The sequence below is a fragment of the Apteryx mantelli genome, chromosome 17, assembly GCF_036417845.1.
Source record: "Apteryx mantelli isolate bAptMan1 chromosome 17, bAptMan1.hap1, whole genome shotgun sequence".
NCBI lineage: Eukaryota > Metazoa > Chordata > Aves > Apterygiformes > Apterygidae > Apteryx > Apteryx mantelli.
This window is the reverse complement of record NC_089994.1, coordinates 16,601,214-16,623,623: the sequence shown is the minus strand read 5'-3', so window position 1 is coordinate 16,623,623 and position 22,410 is coordinate 16,601,214. Positions and strand designations below refer to the sequence as shown.

Here is a 22,410-nt window from a genome sequence, read left to right as displayed (position 1 = left end):
TTGCTTTTGATGCAAAACTGCTATATAAATATATTAAGTACATGAAAATTAGACCAATAAGCAAAAGTACTCATTCAAACTTGATAACACAGCAAATAAAATTTAATGTCTTCAAGTCGATGCATTAGTCTCAAATCCTCATTTGTATACAGCTTGGAGGACTCGCAGTGTCACACATCTAGCTGGAAATAAACACCAGCGTTTAAAATAGTGTGTGGTGAGCCTAAAGCTAAGAAGCCGTGTCACAAAGAAGAAGAAATGAGTTGCATTTTCACAGATACCGAAACGCTGCTCCGGCTCAACACAGTCGTGGGGCAGACAGGGCCGCTTTGCTGCAGATTGGCAGCTCGGTTCGTTTCCTCGCGGCTGCTGCCGCCTTCTCAGAAATTTAAGCTTCCAATTAAAAAAGAGGCCTCTTAGTTCTTAAAGTTCAAAGGTAACCTTTCAAGCGCTAGCTGAATGTGAGCTGTAGCAACGAGGTTTGCAGACAGCCTGAAATGGTAGCTGGGTGCAGCTCTGCTGTTCCTCCATGTGGGCTGTTAATGCCAAAATCCAATGGCAGGAATGTAAATAGTTGGTTCCCTGCGAGGTGCCTGTGTGCATCCCCGAGGAACGCTCGGGTTTCGGACCTGCGCCGCCCACGCGAGCAGCCTCGCGCTCCCCCATCACGAGGGGACGGGATGGGGGCGAGGGAAGTGCTGCCGCTTGCTTATTGTGGCCCCAGTTTGATCCGTAAGCCCAACGCGTGGTTGCTTTTACAAAATCGGCGGTGCGCAGCGAGGTGCGTGGCAGAGAACGGGGTTTCTCATCTCTCGTGTGGTGGTTTTGTCTGTCTGACCTGGATCACAACCCCCTCGGGGTAGCAGCCAGGCCTGGTGTGTGGCTGTGGAGCGCCCCGTGCCCGCGCCGCGTTTCGTGGCCGGTCGCTATTCGGTGTGGAGAGGCGGCGTTTCCTCTTTCCTCCAGGTGGGAAGAGCTGGGGGACCGCGGGGCGGCTGCGAGGGGGCAGAGGGGCCGGGGCGGCTTCGCCCCGGCGGGAGGCCGAGGCCCGGGGCGCTCCCCCAGGGCAGCCCGCTGGGGCGGCGCGGGGAGGCCCAAGGGGCCGGCAGCTCTATCGGCCCCCCCGTCTCCTGGGTGACAATGGCTTCTTTTGTCTTGCGGGCGTAATTTGTGGCTTTCAGTTGCAGGGCCCCTGCGTGGGAGCCTTGCTCGGTGTGGGGCAGGCCGTTAGCGTGAGCAGTCGCCCCAAGGTAGCTATGGCTTCCTGCTGGTTTCCTCCCGCTCCCATTTCCCCGTGCAGTGAGTAGGGGCCTCGGAGAAGGGCAGGCCAAGCCCCCCGACGCCGGGATGGGGCAGGCCCCGGGCAGATGCCCTCGCCGCTCCGGCCGCCCCCAGCGGGGCCTGCTCCTCTGCCTGCGCCTGCCACTTGCAGCTGGCTCATGGGCTTGGGGTATTCGGTTTCAGGCTCAGGGGTTTCAACCAGCCGGCGCTGCTCCTGGGAGGAAGGAAGAGCGAGCTATACTTTCCTCATTGGCCCGAACGGAAAACAGAAGCCTCTGCTGGGGTCTGGGAGTGGTTTAGGGGCTGAGCTCCGTGGCGGGGGAGCCCTCGCAATGCCAGAGGGAATAAGAGCCCTGCGGCGCGCGGTGCCTCTGGCGAGAGACGCGGAGCTCACGCTCAGGGTAACGCTGCCTCCGCGCGCGCGCTCGCTCGCCCGGCTCCCCGAGCTCCCGTGCATGTGCGCCGCGCCACTGCGGCCCCCCGCGCGCCCGCGTGCATCCCGGCGCCTCCGCCGCTGCCTTTGTCTGCCCGCGGGGCCGGAGCCGCGCGCGGCCAGCGCCTTGTGGGCTTGCCGGCGAGCCCCACGGCCCCCGCGCGGGAAGCGGGGGCTCCGCGTTGTTTCCGTGCGCCCCCCGCTCTCCCTGTTTGCATAATCTTCATTTGTATCCTCTCTCTCTCTCTCTCTCTTTTTGGGGGATCTCTGTGTTTGTTCCTCCCTGCGAGTTTGCAGGTTACTCCATGTTTCTTCTCATCATTTCGCTAACTAACAATTTTCCTCAGGTTTTTTGGGGGAAAGGGGGGCTCCTCCCTCCCCCCCTACACCACAGATCCTTCCCCCAAAATAACAATACATCAACTTGAGCGGTTTCAGGAGAGTAGAGAGCAGAAAACACACTGTGCAGTGGGGAAGGGAAGCTCCCCCCCCCCCCCGACAGGGTGCAGGCAGCCGCGTGCTTTAAAACGCTAGCCGAGGGCAGGCGGGGAGATGAGGTGAAGTCTGCAGGGAATGGATGTGGCAGCCGTCGTGAAAAAAAAATTAAAGCTGGGGCCTCTTTTGCGGCCGCCTGTATTTTCAGCTCTGGCACAACCACCTCTCCGTATCCTCGGTGGGGTCGGGGTCCCCGTAACCCGCGTTGCCTGCTGCGGCCCAGCACGCGCAGGGCAGAGCTGTGCCCCAGAGGCGTATGGTGCCATGCAAACGCTTGATTTCTTTCAACATGGATGCTGTGCATGGTTTTTTTTGTTGTTGTTGTCGTTTTGCTTTGTTACGGAAAAGCCTAAAAAAGTTGCATCCTTCCCCCGGTTAGCAGCTGTTAGCGCTGAGGAGCCGCCGGCCGTGGCCGGAGCAGTGTGGGCGCCCGGCCGCGGCGTGGGGCTGCGCGGCCCATGTGACTGCGGTGCACGTTGGAAGAGGAAGCCGTAGAGGTCAATGCAAAGGCGTTGTGCCCGCGGCCGGCAGCGAGGGACCGCTGCATGGCGGAGGATCGCGTCGCAGGCTCCCGAGCCTCTCGCTCGCCGCTGGTGCCGGACAAAAGCAGCCCCATTAGGGTGACAGCAGAAATTAAATATGGAATGGCTCATTTGTGGATGGAAAGAAAAACTGTTTTTTTTTTTTCCTTTCCAAATGCTTTGTAGGTTTTTATTAGTCACCATATGTTGGTCTTTCACTAAAACCACCTTTCTTGCAATGGAAATGGTTGTGTTTAGAGGAGTTTCAAGAAATCAGAGGGAAGCACACAAACCAAACAAAAAGAGTTGCGTGTTCACGGTTATCCCTGCCTTGGTGTTTGCTCAGGCACAAAAATAAATTTTGAACGCTTGGGATTTGACGAGGAATTTAATCCTGGTATTTCCTCTCTCAATAGAAACAAATCAGCAACTTCAAGTTTAGATTATTGATTATTAAAGAATTGAATAAAACTCTGGCTAGTGCAAGGCCACTTATGCTCTTTCAGAATACCTTCATACAAATGGGTAATTGTAGGTAGGTATCGTTGTCTTAGAAAATTTCTGTTAATGTGATATATTTCACATCTGACCTTTTGGAAACTGAAAATAATGGATTCCGTAAGGATTTGATTTTTCACTTTAAAACAAGATGAACCGCTAATACTCAACGCTGCCTACAACCTAAGACGTTCCAAGTTGTTTTTTGTTTTATTAGCAATTATTCAGTCTGGGACTTTTTGCATTCCGGCTTGAGGAAAGGAAACTTCCTTTCTGGGCTTCTTTTATTGTTCTTTACGTCTATCGGACTTGTAATCAGCAACATCTTGGTAGAGAAAACATAAAAGAAGAAATGAAAAAAAAATGTGTTGGGGAGGGAAGGACTCATATTTTGAAACGAGGCGTACTGAGAAGTCTAGACAGCTTCTCGGCTAGCTGTGATTTTTGAAGCATCTGAAATACCCCAGGGGCAGAAGAAGCTCTCTTCCTGCTCCTGAAGGGTAAAAAAATAAAAAATAAAAAATAAAAATAAAAAATGCAGCGCGGGCGAGAGCAGAGGCACGTCGCTGGGCGCGGGGCGGTGTCGGCGGTGAGGCAGGCACGGGAGCTGCGCGGGGCCCGCGGGCCGCCCGCCTTCGTGACAGCGCTGCGTCTCGTTCTGTCAGCCGCGGCCCTGGAGGCGGTTGCTAGGCAGCGGCTCTCCGGTATCTACGGGGGCCCTGATTTGCCAGCCGTCCGCAGCCACATGGTAAGGCCCTTCCCAGCCTATCATCTGGAGGGACTCCTGCACGCCGTCTGCATACTGCTGAGATTCTCTACCTGCATGTGATGAGAAAGAGACACAGTTAAATGAAACCGCTTTTCCTTCCCCTTGTTTTTTTTTTTTTCCCCCCCCTCCCCTCAAATCCCTTTCCGGTACTGTTTCCATAACCGCCTCCCCCCTCCCCCCAAAAAAGCCATGAAACGGCGACCGGAACAAGGAAAAGAGGTTAGTGGGTTAAGTGGTGTGTGTTTCCTGCGTTTGCAAAGGTGCCTAGAGTGAGAAGGGCGGCTGTGATTCGGCCATTAGTTACAGATGGTGGCTGGAGGCTGGAGATGCGTGCAGCGAGACGAGAGCTCTTGTAGATCTTCCCAGCAGGGCTGACTTTAAACTGCTTTGAAAACCTGAATCAAGAAGGCGTAAAAAGAATAGTGGATCTGATACTTTGCAGTGCTGCCAGCTGGTTCCTTTATGTATTTTGATGCAGAAATGCCTAGAAATGTTAACAAAAAAGAGTTAATTTGCCAAATGAGGTTTCTGTCCCCCAATTCTTGCAAAAATGGCATTGGTGGCAAGTAGGTAATGAACATTCAGGAAGATTTATAAGCAAATTGGATTTTTGAAAACTTTGGTCTTTGAAGCAATTTGTGTACAACTTTTGGTGAAGGTTATGTCTCTCGAGCAGTGAAGGAGAGCATTAAACAGATCACCCTGGGGGTAGGCAGTAGCCGAAGAAATATTTCTGAAGACATAACTTTTACTATTTTTCCGTTCCTTAACTCTGAAAGCTTTCCTTCCAGATGTGTGAATAGCAAACTCAAACTTGGAGATATGTATTTTCCAGCAGAAACCTAATTATAGTTACTTCATGAGGCAAAAAGCAGTACAATAAATGCAAAAACTTAATTGGTGGAAGTGCTATCACTCATGCAGTTATCTCTGCACATTAAGACATGAAAAATACTGCTTCAGATTGATTCATTTTTGTTCTTCACTGTGTTTTCAGGTACTGTTTGATGAGTGTGAAAGGATGCTTCACTGATTTTCATATTGATTTTGGTGGCACTTCAGTGTGGTATCACGTTTTCCGTGGGGGGAAGGTAGGTGAACCTTGTTGTTTGATATTTTTATTTCTCTGCAACTCTTATGGGAAAGAGGGGCTGCTTTCGTTCTTTTCATTATTTTTTTTTTCTTTTGCTGGTCAGCGATGGGTCTATTTCAGTTAGCTTTGTTGATGCACGTAAAGTTTGCTGAACTAGAAGAACACCATTCCCCTATATGAAGCAAACAAATAATTTATTTGAAATACCTAATGTATTATTTGGTGGTGGTGGTGATTTCACGCCTGTTATTGCTGCATAGTGTAGGAAGTGTCTTGCAGTGAGTACATGGCTGTGTGTACCCTTGTTGGGTCAGAGTGCCCTCATAAGTCTCCTTCTGTAGCTAGAGCTTCTCAGTTTCCCGTTAGAGATTCCAAGTTCCTTTAAGTGTGCACATGCACACATACCTGAATTGAAATATTGCAGGATACAGAAATGTTAAAATATACAGCATATATGGCTACATTCAGGACCTTGTTTTAGATCGCTTTTCCCATTTATAGTGTGGATAGGGTATGGTAGGCATTGAAATAAATACAGCAGATTGAACATCTCTGTGGTACAAATATTGCTCATCTATGTGTCCGGTGAAGTTGTAGTATACTAACACGCTATTTTCAACTGAAAATAAACTCTGTGGAAACGTCTTTTGAATAAGATGTTTCATGGAAGCGATATGACAGCTGACTGTTATCTTGCCACTTCAAGCATATGTACTAATTGCTGCTGCTGTCTGCTGTGGACCTCTGTGTACAGCACCTGGAAAACACGTATTTTATGCAGAAAGCACTATTGGTGCTGTGTTCATTTCCCTGATGTATGATAACCTTGTTGGAACTTCTCAGCTATTTATTTTTGTTTACCGTTGGTAAGAGTTAAATCTTTGTTTTATTTTTAGATCTTCTGGCTGATTCCGCCTACTCTGCAGAATCTAGAACTTTATGAAGAATGGGTTCTCTCAGGAAAGCAAAGTGATATCTTTCTGGGAGACAGGGTGGAACGATGCCAAAGAATTGAGCTGAAACAAGGCTATACGTTCTTCATTCCTTCAGGTATCTCTTGTTAACTAGCTGTTTTTGGAATCACTGGAATTGTTGTTCCTGTCTAACAGTTCTTGTCTGTAAAACAGTGCTTCATGTCTAAACCCCTTGTTGGCCTCTTTATTTGCAGTGGCAAAAGATAGGCTAGGGACTGAATGGGCTTAATTTCCCAGAAATTGTCCCATCCAAAGTGATGAGAAATGTACTGGTGAGAAAGTATATGCAGTGATCACTTGTTTTGTACCAGGGAAAAACAGAGAGGACTTGGATCTCTGGGACTGTCAGTTGAGAACTTCTCATCAGAATTGCTATGACTTTTTTACTGTTTTTTTGCCTTCTCAGAAAAAAATACCTTTGTGTTTTTCTTGTTCAGCGATATAACTGTTCTTAAATACATTCAATGACCAAAGTCAGTGACCTCTTCTGGCAGGTTTCACCTGCAGTTCAATAACCTACTTCTTTGCCTCTGCCTCTAACCAGAGGTGGGTCTTGATTCCATCACAGACTTCAGTGGAGATTCCTATACATGGGAGAGCAGGTGCTGTGCTGAATGACTGTGCTCCCTCAGGGCTGTTCTTGGGGGAACAACTTTATTTTATTGCAATAACTCTTCAGTACTTCTGCTGATGGAGATGGTGCTGAATCTGGACATCTTCCAGTAGCCCAGCCACACTTCATTTTTACTCTACTGCCCACTTCAGTGGCTGTGTTGCATGATTCAGGCTCTTCTTGCAAAGCAACCTAATAGTTGCTGTTTTGAGGGTTGGTGGCCTCAGCCCTTCTTCTTTGGCCTAAATTGGATTAAGGATCATGCAGTCAGTAACACTCTTCATTTAAGATAATACCAGGCTTTGCTCTCTCTATTATGGGACCATAAATTTGTTTATAATGATATAGTGCATTGCCTTTTTCTAGTTGATCTTACCAGGGAAATAAATATTGGTAGCCTCTTTACTTGATAGAAAGACATGTTGGTTGTTCTTCAGCTTCTAAAATTACTCTGTGGAGATAGGTTTTCTGTTTGAGGCTTGTGGTTTTTTTAGTCCTGAAGACAGAGGGAATGCAGGGTCATAAGAAAGCAGTGATAATGTTCTTGCTAACTAGGAAGCATTGCTGGTGTCAGCTGAAAGCCACAAATTTTCTCATTTGGTAAGTATTTGGTAAGAATCAGCCTGTGAGGTGACAGGCAAAATGGCTGTGAGGGTAGAGGAGCTAATCCATTAAAGGAATTAGGTCTTCCCTTGAAGCAGGTCAGAATGTGCTGTTACTGTTTGAACTGGGTGTTTGAATGTGCCTGTGCTGTTTGCTTAGATCCCGTTACTGCATCTTCTTATTTATCTTCACTCCCCTGTGAACAGCCTCCTACGAATAAGACTTTCTGTATGTTAGTTTAGTCATGCTCAGCAGTTGGAATACAGCAAGTTGTGGGAGCTTATACAGGGCACAAATGCAACATGGTGCCTGAAGTGAAGTGCTTCCAAATGTGTTTTTGACTGTAGTTTCTGTTTTCTTAGGAAAGCCCAATGTACAGAAAAACCAGTATCTCAGCCGTTTTCGGCTCCATGCCATATTTGAAAGGCATATATGAATAATTTCTCCTTAAGCACCTCATATGGATTCCAGAGTTTCTGCTCTGCTGTATTTTGTCAGAAAATTTCCTGGCAAATTTTTTGTTTATGTGAAAAGACAATATTTCTAAATTAGTTTAAGTATGTAAATGCCTAATTAGAAGATGTTTCATGTCAGCAAATTAAGCATAGTCCTGTAAAACAGTTCAAGTCCTTTAACCTCTTTGCTCTGGTTTCTGTGAGTATCATATTAGTTAATGTTTGAGTGTGTTTTGTGTGTACTTAATAACTGTTCATAATTTTTAGGTTACAGTAATGTTTATCTCTAAAACCGGTGTGCCTCCCATACCTTATTGGTTGAGCCTGATAAACTCTAACTAGCCTCTAGTCATCCATGGAGAAAATACCTTCTGAATATAGGTCTGGCCTCAGAAAGCGTAGGGTGATGTAGGCAGTGCTCAGCTGGACTGAGAATGGTGAAAATTTCAGTGAAGGACCTTTTCTGTAAAATATCCTGCTGTGCTCCTGTTTTCAGGTCGTCTTTGGGGGTGGTCCTAGGAATGCTATTATACTGTCCCAGTGTAAGGATGACGTAGGCAGAGAAGACTGTACACAAGGCACATGAGGGAGTAAGATCACAGGCTTGTGGGAGATGGAGGGTTTCTCTGAGAATCCAGGATCAGCAGTAGATCCAGTAAATCTCTGAAACTGCAAACTGCTTGGACAAGAATGGGAGTTATTCTTACAGACGGCATAATTGTAACGCTCACCAGGGCCTTGGGATATTTTCCTCTGCAACACTGCCTTCATCTTTTCAGGATTAAATTTAAACCAGTTAATTTCTACCCATGGTTCTAACCCTGCAAAGCGCTGACAGAGGCAGGTTCACAGCTGTGGTATCAAGGGGAGATTGAACAAAGTATTATCAGCATAGTGAGTTGTTGTAGACCAAAGTGTGTCTTGCAGTATTTGAGGAGTCCCTCAGGACCTAAGTATGTGGGACGGGGGGAAGCAGGCTGGGATTCTGAGAGATACTGTGCCTGGGGCCCTGCCCAGGTGCCGAGCTGTGCTCCTGATGGCCCCTTAGGACTTCTCCAAACAAGTGATGCACCGTTACAAGCTCTCACCTCCCACTTTGCCAGTTCCCACCGATGAGTCAATGATGATCAGCTCTGGTAAAGTCTGCGTTAAAGTCATAAAATCAGCTAGGAACCTGGCCTTTTCCATTACTATAATCATCTAAACTGATGTCAGCATTGTTGATTGAGAAATCTACCATTCTGTGCCATGCTGAGGTTTATAGCCAGATGTAGATTCAAGATGCTAAAACAGCTGAAGGTTCAAGAGTGGGAGGAAGCCGTAGTAACTACCACTGTCAGCAGATGATTTTTTCTGTAGAAGTCTGACTCCTGTTTCCCTAGGCTTGGAGACAACTTGTCCTTGTTCAGGAAGCCCTTAGTAGAGAATGCTGTGACTCTAGGGTTTTTGCACTGTCTGTGTCATTGCAAGCACTGTTTAATCTTCCATATGGTTAAGTGTTCGACACAGATGAAATTTAGCCAAGGTAACACATCTTGCTCCAATACAGTGGACAGCAGCTGTTGCATATCTGTCTGACCCACCTGCCAAATAGAAGGGAAATGCTTTGTAGAGAGAGTTCTTCTCTTTCCAGGTGTAAGCTGTGATGATCTAGGAGAGGAAGAGTGTAACCTCAGTGCTCACTTATTGTCTTAGCAGAGAAACAACAAAATTTTATCAGTTACAATCAAACCTGGAGCTTGTCCAGTATTATTTGTGCTGTAGCTTTCTTCTGTATAGTGCGCGAGTCCCATGATGACTTGTGGGGAGGATGCGTGGAATGGAAGTGTTTGGAGTCCGTTGTGATGTTGGTTGTGGAGAAAATATTGAGATATCTCTTATCACTGTGTTAGGGACATACTGAGGCAGTGTTTGGGCATCAGCCCTCAGATTTCTACAGCTCAGGGTTACTGTAGCCACTTGTTTCTGGCTTATGTGCAGCCACTTGTTTCCTCACTGATTGCTCCCCTGCAGCCTGTTTGAAATACTGCTCACTAAATTAATGCAAAAGTGCTATCCAGCTTTTGAATATATTTAGTGCTTGCCCTTTTACTTCAAATTTAAGTATTTTTCTCCTTTTACAGCTGGAACCTTTCTCTCTCCCCCCTTGCCCTTCACCTGCAAATCTAATCTTTATGCTCTGTAAACCATCTTTTACTTCTGTCCTTACACTTACTTTTCCAGTGGTGCTTTATGCATTGACTTTCCTTCCTATCTTGATTTTTCTGAACACCACCTTGGTTCCTCTTGTGTACTCCTAAACTTTACTGTTACCTAAACCTAAGTTCAAAACTAAACATACGCAAAATGAAAGATTCATCCCATGTCGGTCCACTTGTTCTTTTGAGTCTTGTAATCTTGCTGAATATGTCATTTTGATTGTAAATGATGGGACTCTGACAGTGATTTGGTCCCTCCCCTCCTTCCCTGTTGTCCTCTACAGTCCACATCTTGCAGTAGCTTGAAATGTTAGGCTTGTTTGCTTTTTTCCCCTCAATTTTCTGCCAGATCTCTCTTAAAAAAAAAAAAAAAAAAAAAAAGACCTTTTCTTGTGTGCGTGTTTGTATGCTTGGTGTAGACTCTTGTGCCTAAAATTCAAGAGTGTTTGCACATGCAAAATTGGGACCCACAGAAGCAGGCCAACTAGTAGGCTCTTGTGGAAAACTTGTCTTGCAGTATTTGTCTCTGTTAATATTGTGAAGTCAGAATATCATGATTATGGGCCTTGAAGAGGTGAAGTCAAGCAGTTACTGATACTGTTGTCTGCTAGAATATGGATAGACATGGATTTTCTTCTCTCTCTGTGAAGACCAGTTTTGCTGTCTTCAAAGGAAGTTTGCCACATGTACGGTGGATATGATTAGATTCTATGGTTTGTGGTGTGATTGGGCCAAGAAAGCCCTGCACAAATACTGCAGGCTCCTTCAGAAGGAGCAGGCTAATACTAAGGAAGGATTACTCTAATCATCTCCTTTTTCTTTTACTCCTTCTCTGATCTTTTGCTGCTGGTCGCTGTCAGAGGCAGTGGGGTCACGACTAGATATGCTTTTGGTTTGACTCTGTATAGCTGTTCTCACTGTAGGCTTTCCAGATAGGTAGTTTTAATGTAAATACATTGACGAGACGAAACGTCACGTGTGTGAACTGGTAGCATAGCAAGCTATATTTTAAAAAGGAAAAAAAAGTCCTTGGTAGACAGGCCATCTTGATCGGCTCTTGTCTGTTCTTCAAATCACACAGTGACGGGCCAAGTAACAGGCCACTTCATGGTCCATAGAGCAATGGTCCAAGAAGTCACTGTGCGTTTTTAATTTCCAATAATTTAATCATTAGATATTGTAGAAGACTTTTGTGATGCTGATTTGTTAGGCTTTTCCATGATCAAAATCCAGACAGGGTAACTTGCTGCCAACTGGACCTGCCGTTCCTGTCCGCCTCCTGTTCAGACGAGTCTTGCGCGAGTAAGAAGCTAGCTGCTGCGCGCCCTTCTGTAGCGGTTGTATTTCACCTGGCTGGCAGTGCTCCACTGAGGAGTAAACTGCTTGTTTTACTTTATTTTTTATGTTCTTCGTAATGCACTTTGGGGCCTTTCATAGGGAAAGATGCTATTATAATCTCTCTAATTTCTTGAGAGATGAAGAATGAGCCACAGTCTAACAACATGTTTTCATTGTTCCGCGATGATTATTATGTTAACACGAGAGTGCTCCAAAGTTCTTGTTTTCAGTCAAATGCAGAAATAATGACTTTTCTCTGATGAATGTTTTTGGGAAAGGAAGTGGACGAAAAGAGATGTTGTATGCTAGTTTCTAGGCAGTGATTTGGAAGGGTTCAGGACGCTTCAAATACTGTATCAGTGGTTATCGGTAGGATTCTGCTTATTATGAGTGTGTGGTCCTAGGTCACCTCTGCTGTGCCAGTCAGTATGTGATAAATTATTATATAATGGGGCCAGAAGGTAGCATATAGGGGAATGACAGGCTATTAAAATCTGACTGGGAGAATGTTTTGCGGGGAGTTGCGCTAGGGCTGCAAAGCTGCCTGGCTATTTTTGGTTGCTGTTTGCTTTTCCCACTTCAGGAGTTTCCACTGGCATTAATGGAAGCGCCATGCGTGGAACCTTTAGGGACCAAGTGATGAAGACCAGTGGAGAGGATCAGAGAGGAGAATTTTTGCCTTGAGTGTCTGCTTTCAGATAGAAGGTGACAGCTTTAGTTCTGTTCCTCTACGGTGCTCTACTTAATTCCGATCAAATGAGGATCCTGAAAGAAACGTGCAGCTACACATGATCCCCCAAGGAGAGGAGAATAGTTTAGGGGGGTAATTTTTGCCAAATTTTGCTGGTTGGAGTTTTATACTGTAAACAAAAACCAAGGTGGTTCGTATGTAAAGGTGCCAGTGTGGAGGAAAAGAGATGAGGGATAAATTCTGAGCTGATTTACTCGGGTAGGTGACCCTAGGAGCAGCCGATGCCTACGTGCAGAGGATTCTGCTGTCACGCGTGCAGCAGCTCAGGTCTCACTCTAAATGCAGTGCAGAGCTTTCTGCATATGCTCAGGTCGTTTCACAGCTGTGAATTACATACAGGACAGGTCTGGTACGTCTGATATTGGACCCCTGAATAGTGGCTGGGTCCCTTTCCGAGCTATTGGCACCAGCCTGTGTGCTCGTGCTGTACCTGACTGCTCTGTCTGCTCTTGGCTTTAGTTTTTAATTCCAAGCAGATGAACAGTCTCCTTTTTGATTTTTGATGAATTGGGTTACTTCTTTGCACCTCAGTACCTCATCTGAAAGTTCTGAAGGCTCAGATAATATTCATTAGGAGATCCAAGGTCTGTTGATGGTCTTTGAGGGCGGTATGTTAATAGTGGTTGGTTTGCTTGCTTTGCTGAAAATAGCTTAATGATGTAAGACTGAGAGTTGCCATATTATTTGTATTACTGGGGACAAAATTATTATTAATCATTTTTTACTTTTAAAATGTAAACTTGATGTATCCTTGATATATTCAGTCGTTGACACTATTATGACAGAATAACTCTTCTTTTGAAATGAGAGAAATCATGTCTCGTTTGCTGTCAGTGCCAACTGTAGGATTATCTCCTTAGTCATTTATTTTGATTTTTATTTTTGAGATGTATATATTTAATCTTTTCCACCACAAGTTGCTGTAGAGTTACAGGAAAATGTGTATGCCTTCTATATCATAAAGCAAAATACCTGTTCAGTTACTAGTGGACACAGATTCACCACAGTTTTGGCTTGGAGTTTGTAGTCTGCCCCATAGCCTTGTAAGTTAATATTCTTTTTTATTATTCTCAGATGGATGACTGCATCGTTGATGATACAGTCGGAATTTGCAGGCCCCTGAAATCTTCTAACAAGTCTGCAATGTTTAATCGTACTTGTTTTATAAAATTCCAGAGGATAATGAGATTATATCTTTCTTTTAACTGTTCAGAAAAGCTTTTGTTACTGTTAATTTTACCTTCTTGATTTACTTGTGATGCTAACATCTAAATATTCAAGTGCATCTTAGAAGCAGTGGAATAATTCTTTGCTGTAAATCAGCTGAGGGTATTTCTGAACATCGTGAATACAATTTCTGCTCCATGTTGGCTTGGCTTCATAAAGTAGGATTGTTTGGGGAAAGAAAAAATTCTTATTGATCACCAAGAACTGAAATAAATAGATCGACTCTGGAAAAACCAAAGTGGACGGCTCTCTTGGAACGAGGGTTACGAACAGAGCTCCTGCAGTGGCTGCACGCCCAGAGCTCGCTCTTCTCCATACAGCTGACTGTTTGCGGGCTGGCTGGCGCCTGCGCTGACGTAGCCTGCTCCCAGCTGCGCCGTGGCCGCGCAGCAACTGCTCCCTGCGCTGAGTTTGCTCCAGCCATGGGCTTTTGGACCGGTCTGCGAAGGAAGGACAGGCCGCTTGCACGTTCACTCGGTCGCTAGCCTCCTCCTTAGACGGCTGGTGACTGTTCAGTGGTGTCTGCTGCAGATTGTATTTGGCCTCACCAAACAGTGATCAAATAGTACTGCTGTCGACAGAGGCTCGTTTGAAACTGGTGACTTGCGAGGAAGAGGGTACCAGTCCCTGAAGCCACACAGTGTGCATGTCTCTCATCTGCGCAGTTTAATTGTAGCTTCAGATAATGTTTAGCAGGTGCTTTAATTTGTCTTTCAACCAAAAATGAACAATAACTTATTCCCTGGATCTTGATCTTTTTTGGTTCTTAATCCCTTTATTCTGATATTGCTTTAGTGGTGGTGGGTTTGTTTTTTTTTTTTTAAGAGTTAAGGATACAATGAAACTTGTGGTGTTTTGTTCTGTGTTGCTATACCTAGGGGAGAAATATTACCTCCTATCTGTCACTAACCCATGAAACATGCAGGGTTGTGCAGTAGCACCGGGATTCATGTAAATAGCAGGATGCAGCCACTGAGCAGAGAACTGATTACACTCACTTCAGAGGTGCCTCTATTGGAGGTTGCATAGCAGGTTTTTGCCGTGACAGCTGGAAGTTTTCCATGTACATGAGCAGTCGGGACAGTCTGTCCAGCAGAGAGGGATGTGACCATACATGTCAGCAGACCTGTTGTTCCATCCAGCGAAAGCCAGTTGCGTAGCTGAAAGTGAGACAAACACTTGTCTCTCGTTGTGTATGTGCACTTCTCTCCCCTTCAGATCTCTCTTCCGTTTAAAAACCCTTCGTAGGTGGGAAGCTTGAAGGTTGGTGTTCTTGTTGCAAATGGTCACCATGAACGTTCATCCTCCTCAGTTTGTTTCTTAGTCGTGCTTTATCTAAGCTGCGGGAATGAACTGAATGTATCATCCAAGCTGATGTGCTCTCTGAGCTCGTTTCTGCAATATATTACCCTTGTGGAAAGTGTTTCCTGCTTTCTGCTTGTCTCTCTACAACTTCCTTTCCTCCTACTTCTGCTTCTCTGGTACTGGCCTCTCAGTTTTTCTCTGTATACAGTCTTGTTAAATTATTAGAACAGGAGATTTTTTCCTTTGCAACTTCTGTGCCAATCTTCCTGTGTTTTTCTATCTTATTTCCATCTTTTCTTTTCTAACCTTGCCTGTAATGTCCTATATCCCTGGAACGCACCTCTTTGTGTTTGTGCTTCTGCTGTTTCAATATTGCACTTAGGTTCCTCAGGCAAGTTGAAACTATTTTGGGATGCAGTGTGACTGAAAAATGCTATACAGCTGTGTGGCCAGACTCTATCTTACGAGCAGGTGACGCCGGTGTCCGGGCTGCCTCCTGCGACTGGCAGAGGGGCCAGGCTAGCCCGGGTCAGCTGGGCCAGGGGGATCCTGCCTGCGGGAGCAGATGAGCTGCTGGAGAGGAGAGCGAGGGCTCCCCTGGGGCTCAGCTGCGTGCCTGGCTCCGCGCCGTCCTACGGCAGAGGGAGGGGGCCCACCGGCATCGGCCTTTCCCATCGCCACGCTGCTCCCGGAGTTCTTCCTACACTCTGCCTTGGCTCAGGGTAGGGAGCTTTTCTTCCTGTGTGCCCAAGCGCTAAGGAAGACCCTCCTGTTGTGGCGCTGTGCTTCTGCTAGGTATTGGAGAAAGCAGAGAGCTGAGAGCTAGAGAGAGGATGGCAGCATGTGGTTTTTCCATCTCCTCGCTGGCAACGGAAGTTGGTGTCCCCTACGTGCTGAGGAGCTGATGCACGGTTTGCCAGAGGAGGCTTTCTCACCAGGACGCCGGGCCAGTCGTCCCTCCTCGTCCTGCGAGGGGCCCTGGGTGATCCCACATGGTGATTCCACGGGCTTTGTGGTTAGGTCTTCCTGCATGTCGCAAGGTCTCTGGTTCATTGTCTTTTTTACTGACCCTGCTGGATTTCAATGCTTTGTTATTTCAGGGTTTCATTATTGAGAACTGTGTCGTAAAAGCAGTATTTCCAATCTTGTTATTAGAAATATATTTGTCTTGAAGGACCTAGTACTTAGTTGGTTTGGAAGTTAGGAGTTTACATCTGTCAGTTGAAAGTACTAATTGTTAGTAAGATGAGTAGCTACCTGGCTTATAAACATAAGTAGGAACTTAAATATATTACCCACACAAGCAGAGGTTATCTCAGGTATTTTGGGAAAGACTTTCAGTTTACATCTTTACCAGCTCTTCAGCAGTGACAGGATTGAAATTGTCTTCCTGTTCATTAATCTTTCTGTTAAGGATTTGTGGTGTCGGGGTCACCATTTGCTGTGGAACGTAGTCTTAGGCCAGTGATAGATCCTTTGAAGTTTTTCTCAATCATTTTGGGACTACTGCCTAGTAAGTCTAGAGATTATTAACACAAAGACCCCTGGCATCTAATTGGGCCAGAACTGAGGGGTCAGGGAAGGTGTGATGAGGCTGAAACCCAAAGAGCAAGAAATAATGAGATCAGTGGAACTGTAATATGGATTTTTCACTGAGGTAACATAATTTGTTAGGAGGAGGCTATTGTGTGGTTATTTAAAAAAAAAATACACTTAAGGAACAACTACATTAATGGATTTTTGTTTTATTTCTTATAAAATGAAGGAACCAAACATATCTCCTTTCCACCTTTCATATAGCGCTAGAAAGACGGGTTTCAGCTCAGTTGCTCTTTTCACTTGAGTTGTAAATCTTTGGTAACAGATTGTGTTTTAGAAAGATGTTGATCATTCCATTAAAATATCTTGTTGCAACTGTCAGCTCCAGTATATTGGCTGATCCGTGCTGAGAACAGGAGTGTGGATTAGTGGTTAGGACTCCTTAATGTTTTGCTGGTAACTGGCTGTTTCTGACCTGTCTTCTGCCACTGCTCTGTTGTCCCATTGACAGATCACACCACCTTTTTGAGCATCAGTCTGTTCAGCTATAAAATTGATAATTAAACTTAATTATCACACAAGTTGACCCTGAGTTTCCCCACCTATCCGGTAAGTCAGCTTTGGGGACCCAGCAACAGATTTACTTTAGCATGTGGTTTCCACTCTTTCCCCTAAATCACATAAATCTTTGATTAACTGGTAGAAGGAATAGCCCCAAATTCCTTGGCCTTAGACCTTTTCCCTTCCCAAAGACTAGGTTTGGGAAGATCATTTATTTTTCCAGTAGATTCCTACTAGTACAGACGGATGTACTTCATGCGAGGTGGTGAACTACTTAAACTGCGAAGAGATTTTATAGTATTGACGTGTGTAGTCACCACAATACCTTTATGGGGAAAAAAGATCCTCTACAGTTGGTTGGTCTTGATTTGGAAGTAATAAATGTGCTGAATTATTGTGAGCAACTCTGTAACTGAAATTATGCTAACTAGAGTGGGAAAGATAAAGCAATACCCAGAGCTGCCAGGGCCACAGGGCACCTGCATTCTTCCCTGCATCACATTTGTCCTGTGGAATTAGACTTATAGATTAAGAAGAATGTATCCAGAGCGATGAACTTGTGTTTCTAGAGAGAAAATTCTAATATGGATTTTCTTTCCTTCCTCTCTCCTACCAATATGCCCTTGAATTAAAGCCCTCGTTCTGCCATCTGCTGTGGCTCAAGGACTTCTCGGGCATAACTTTGCAGGTCTTTGAGGTTTAAAGATGGTTGCGGAGGAGGGCTTTCGTGGCGGCTCGCTGGAGGGCCCTTTAGGCTGAATGGCATTTTCCTGCTCCCTCACTGATCTGGAAGTGAAGGAAAGCCTCCACGACTTTAATGGAAAGGAGTGCGCAGTCGGGAGAAAATTGACCGCCCCCTATGTTGCTTTGCTGTCTGCTGGTTTTTAAATTGTAATGCTTTTCATTAAAAAGGCAAAAAAAAAAAAAGAAAAAAGTGTCAGGTCTCCGTGGGTCCCAGATCATTAGCAGGATCAATTCCTTTTTCACTGCAGAGATCAGAGGCTACAGTCTTGCGTAGCCGGTGCTTCAGCTGCTGACATACCAGGCAAACAATGCAGAAGCAGAAGAGCTGGTTCGTGGCTGCCTGAATTGCTACGTCTGGATTTTCGCTGTGATAGAAAATTCTTCCCTCGCTTTGGAGCCTGTGAAATGAAATCAGTCCCCTGCAAGATAGGGTCAGAACAGTCTCATCAGCTTGAGTAGCAGAAATGTTAAATCCCTTAACTTGGGACTTAGAGTGAAAAGATTTTCAGTTGCCTCAGGAAGTAGATAATAGGATACAAAACTTTCACCTCTGAGGGAGGGCTGGTAATAACCTGAGATTGTTGACGTCTGAAGATGTGTGCTCTGGTGTTGGTGTGAAATAAGTTTGATGTGACTCAGTCCAGTTCCACAGCCCTAGCCCACCATCACTGACAACATGATTCGCAACCCTACTGCAGGTGCCAGAAGATGCATCTGAGAGCCAAGTATATTGAGGAGACTGAATTTACTTCTTAGTCATGGATGTGGTTGAGTCACAAGCTTGCTTGTTCTCAGTAAACACTGTAACTGTTCTGTGGATAAATAGAAGAACCCAATTTACAGAGGGCTGTAAGATTGTACATCATAAGATGCCTTTCTTCTGCTATCGCTACAGTCTTAAAGAGTGGCTATGAGCACACCATTTTAACCTTTCACTGCTTTATCCTCTCTCATACCCCACGGAATGGGGTTCATGGGGTTGTGAAAATTTGCTTATAAATTGGTCTGTAATCCTACACAGCACGAGGCATTCTCAGTTCTTTGCTTTCCCTCTCTAGGGTGGATACATGCGGTTTATACTCCAGTAGATTCTCTGGTGTTTGGTGGAAATATCCTGCATAGCTTTAATGTTCCCATGCAGCTTCGCATCTATGAAATTGAGGACAGAACAAGGGTAAGGATACTTGATTCTCTTTTTAACTGAACAATTCTTTGTGACTATGATCTGTCATAGTCTCATATTCCTTTCTGAGAAACAAGAGCTGACGGGATCTCCGTGTCAGAGTCGTTGAAACAAGACAGGTAAACATGAAGTAATGAGACTTTCGAATGTTGGCTATTTTTAGTGGGATTTACTCATCTGTTTTTCCCTACTTCCCACAGACTTGTCCCTTCTGTATCTCTTTGCCTGTTAAAGTTTCATAAACACCTTTCCTTTTGCACAAAGACATATTGGTCATTACAGACCTTTGTGCCAGTACTTCTGGTAACACCCTACTTACTGTCTCTCTGTGCACGCCTGGAACGGAGACCCAAGAGTGGAGAACTAATGGGACTAGCATGCTTCTGTTGTCCACAGCTGGATTGGGAAAGCTGCAGAGGAGTTGCAAATGAAACGATGTCTTCTGTACTGTGCAGGATTTTCTTCTACAGTGACTCCACACTATGCAAGAATTTCTTGTGACAGAGAGGGTCTGGGGTGGGACCTAAGTCTGAACATTGTGATGCTCACCTGGCTGTAGCATCCACCTGATGGAAAGAGTGTTATATCTTGGAAGAGGCAACTGTGCAGGCTTTTTGCTTGGGATTGAAAATTATGGCCTTGATGAAGAGGCTAGATACCAAGCCACTGTATACCTTGCAGTTCTGTAAAATAACAGAATCTGACGGAAGTGTCACTGTTTTAGTAGTTATTGAATAAACCATACAAGGCAATGATAGCATTCTGATGCAAAGATGGACCTGTGGTGTGTACAAATTCAGATGGAGACTTTGTGGCTGGCTGTTTTGGAAAGCATGGCACTGAGACAGTGATGCTAAACAACTGGCACAGGTGCCAAGTGTAGTGTTAATGGAGATTTGGGCTGGCAAAATGGCAGGAAGTTACAATGCTTCTTCACTAAAAAATCTTAAAATGATGATATGTGTTGAACATCAGCAGTGTTCAATGTTACTCACCTCTACAAGAGAGCACAATTTTGTTTCCAAGTGGGATTTTATCCCAAATCACTTTTTTTGTAGTGGGAGTGCATTGGCCTGAAACATGCTTGCGTTGTTTAGAAATACATCCGTGACTCACAGGGAGGAAGGGCGTCCTCCCCCCGGCCGCTCCGTGCCAGCGGTCTGCTGGGAAGGGACTGCTCCCTTCCTTCGCAGCGAGTGCAAGGCCCAGTAATCTTCACATTGCAAAGCAGTGGAAGAAGCAGCTGGTTTCCTCGACTGATTTTAATGAGGAGAAGGAATCTGAATAGGAAAATGAATTCCTAGGAGGAGAGATCTGAAGACAAAAGCTGAAATTCAGAGCAAGTAGAAAGGGTCAAGTGGAGAGATCTGAGCAGAGGGAAAGTAGCAGAGAGCAGAAGCGGAGGTGAAGGCCAGAGTGGAGTCCAGCCTGACTTTGAACAGGAGTCTTAAGGCAAGAACTTGAGGTGACATGAAAAAAGAGTAGAGAGACTTGAACGGGAGAAGGTTCTGATGGCAGAAACAGAAGGGGACAGGAGGAGCTGTAGGAGCACCTCGGAAAAGGGGCAGGGGCCAGAGTCGAGCTACGGCTAAACAAGGTGATAGGGGTAGGGAGGCTTTTAAAGGGATAGTAAAAAACAACTAACGATACATGCTGGTGACTGCAGGTGCTGGAGGGGAGGGAGTGTTGTTGCTGGGGAGGATGCTAGAGCAGGCGACTTGAATGGAAAATGGCGAAGAGAGGGCTCGGAAGAAGGATCGATGCCAGCAACAAATTATGTATTTCCATTGATGACTATGGAGAAGATGGACAGGAAATGCTCCGGTTCCTGAAGTATGGGAAGAGCTGACATCATGCTCCCACAGGACATGAGCAGCCCGGGGTCACATAGGTTTTAGCAGAGTTGCAACTGCTCGATAGTGCTTTATGTCAGGCCCTTCGTGGGAAATTGAGTGCAGCTTGGACTACTTAAGGTCTTCTAAGCTGTATAACGGGAGGCAGATTTCCCCATTACAGTTAAGTATCTCGGTGACTTTTAGGAACCTGCCTGCCAGTTGCACTGCAATGCTCCAGCACCTTGACCCCGCGGGAGGTTTCCAGGGGTTGGGTATCTGCCTCTCTGCAAACGTCCTTGTCAGTGTTGTTTGGAAGGGGATGCTGCCACCTTTGGAAGTCCCAATTTAGGCCAAAGTCAGTTTTGTTTCAGATTTTCTTCAAAGTCTGTGTAATTCTATATCGTTTTCCCTCCAGTAAGTACTGCCGTGATTTAAAAAAGACCAATGAAAGCCGAGAACTTCCACGGCTCCACAGTAGCACTTTGGGCACTCGCCGGCTGTTGTGTGCGAGCGGTGTGTTGCCCGCAGCCTGCTCCCTGCGGGAGCTCGTGTGCAGCCGTACCGTAACAGAGCGGTGTCAGCAGTTGCGAACTAGCAAGAAGTTCTAGACAGGAACCAAGCATGAGCCTTGGCGCTAAAGCAAAACAGAAGTTTGCTAAGAAGCAGGAAAGTCAATATTGTTATTTATAAATAATAACAAAAAGCTACAAATATCGTAAGTGAATCTTGAAGGGATAAATGTTTTCAAAATAGAGTTCTGGAGTGTACTACTTTGTTTGCTCTAGCAATCAAATATTGTAATTTCTTACTCAAATAATTTTATTCATACACTGGCTAGTGTAGGAGGCTCACATACAGTGTGGAGTTCACACAGATTTGCCAATGTGAACATACTGCAAATGAGTTTCTCATCAGTATCGATCTTTCCATTGTGTATAGCACAGAAGTAAATTAACTGAAGTGATTGACAAAGTAATTTGCCACACTCGAATCAAAGTGTAATACAGGTGTGTTTCCTCTCTTCATTTTGCACAGAGCAATTTCATGGAGGTTTCACTGTGTTTAAATCTGCGATATCATGCTTAATCATCTCTGATTGCTGATATTCAAAGTCATTTTTATGCTAGGTGTAGTTGTTATTGTCTTAGCAGCTGAGACAAGAATAAATACATGGTTGAAATGGTAATGCTGATTTAGAGCCTGATAAAATTGCCTAGTTTATATCCTTGTCATGCTTATTCTAGCTTAATTTCTCATATCCCTGGGAGACTTTTTAAGAGGGTTATAGCCATTTAAAAATAGTTTTAAGGAGTAATAAAAAACACGTCTATTGTTGGAAACGGCTCCTAATATGCAACTGAGGTAAATAAATATTCTCCAGCCTTACAATTTGTAGAGAGTCTCATTTTGCAGTCTGGCTTTCCTCGAGGCCAATTAGCAGCCAGTCACATAGGCCAAGCTGTTTAGCTCTCTGCTAGACCAGCTTGCCTGACTGCAGAGCAGGCTGCCGCGCAGGGACTCGTCCTCCTGGCCTTACCGCTCCCTATCACCGCCGAGGAGGAGTGGGTCAGACTTGCTCTCAACTCATCTAAATGTAACCACTTTAAAATATTTGAACACGTGTAGGGACAAAAGCACTCAAAATATATACGTAAGGTGGTCACTCACAGATGATGGTGTTTGCTACTGATTCTCTTTTCTGGAACTTAAGATAATATTTTAAATTAATAGATTAATTTTTTTGTAAGTAAGCATAAATTGTTTCTCAATATTGTAATTAGAGCGATTACATACGAGTATGTAATGATTTTAATGGGCATAGTAGAAGAAACTGATACTTTCTTGAGGCAAATGTGCCTTACATGCCTAGGGTTTTTTGTTTTGTTTTTGGCAGGGGATACAAGTCTCTAAAATAATTTCACTTTGAGCTAAAGAAATGGATCATATTCCAGAGAGGATTTTTCTCACTGTACAGGAATAATTAAAAAAAATAT

At 45.0% G+C, this 22,410-nt stretch overlaps 1 protein-coding gene across 1 annotated transcript in view; it reads left to right on the top strand.

The window, feature by feature from the left end:
* KDM2B (lysine demethylase 2B) overlaps positions 1-22,410 on the top strand; it is a 116,830-nt gene that overhangs the window by 34,366 nt on the left and 60,054 nt on the right. Inside the window, exons 5-7 of the mRNA XM_067306752.1 lie at positions 4,995-5,088; positions 5,987-6,140; positions 18,457-18,572. Coding sequence (XP_067162853.1) covers positions 4,995-5,088; positions 5,987-6,140; positions 18,457-18,572 — 364 coding nt within the window. The remainder of the gene's footprint in view (positions 1-4,994; positions 5,089-5,986; positions 6,141-18,456; positions 18,573-22,410) is intronic.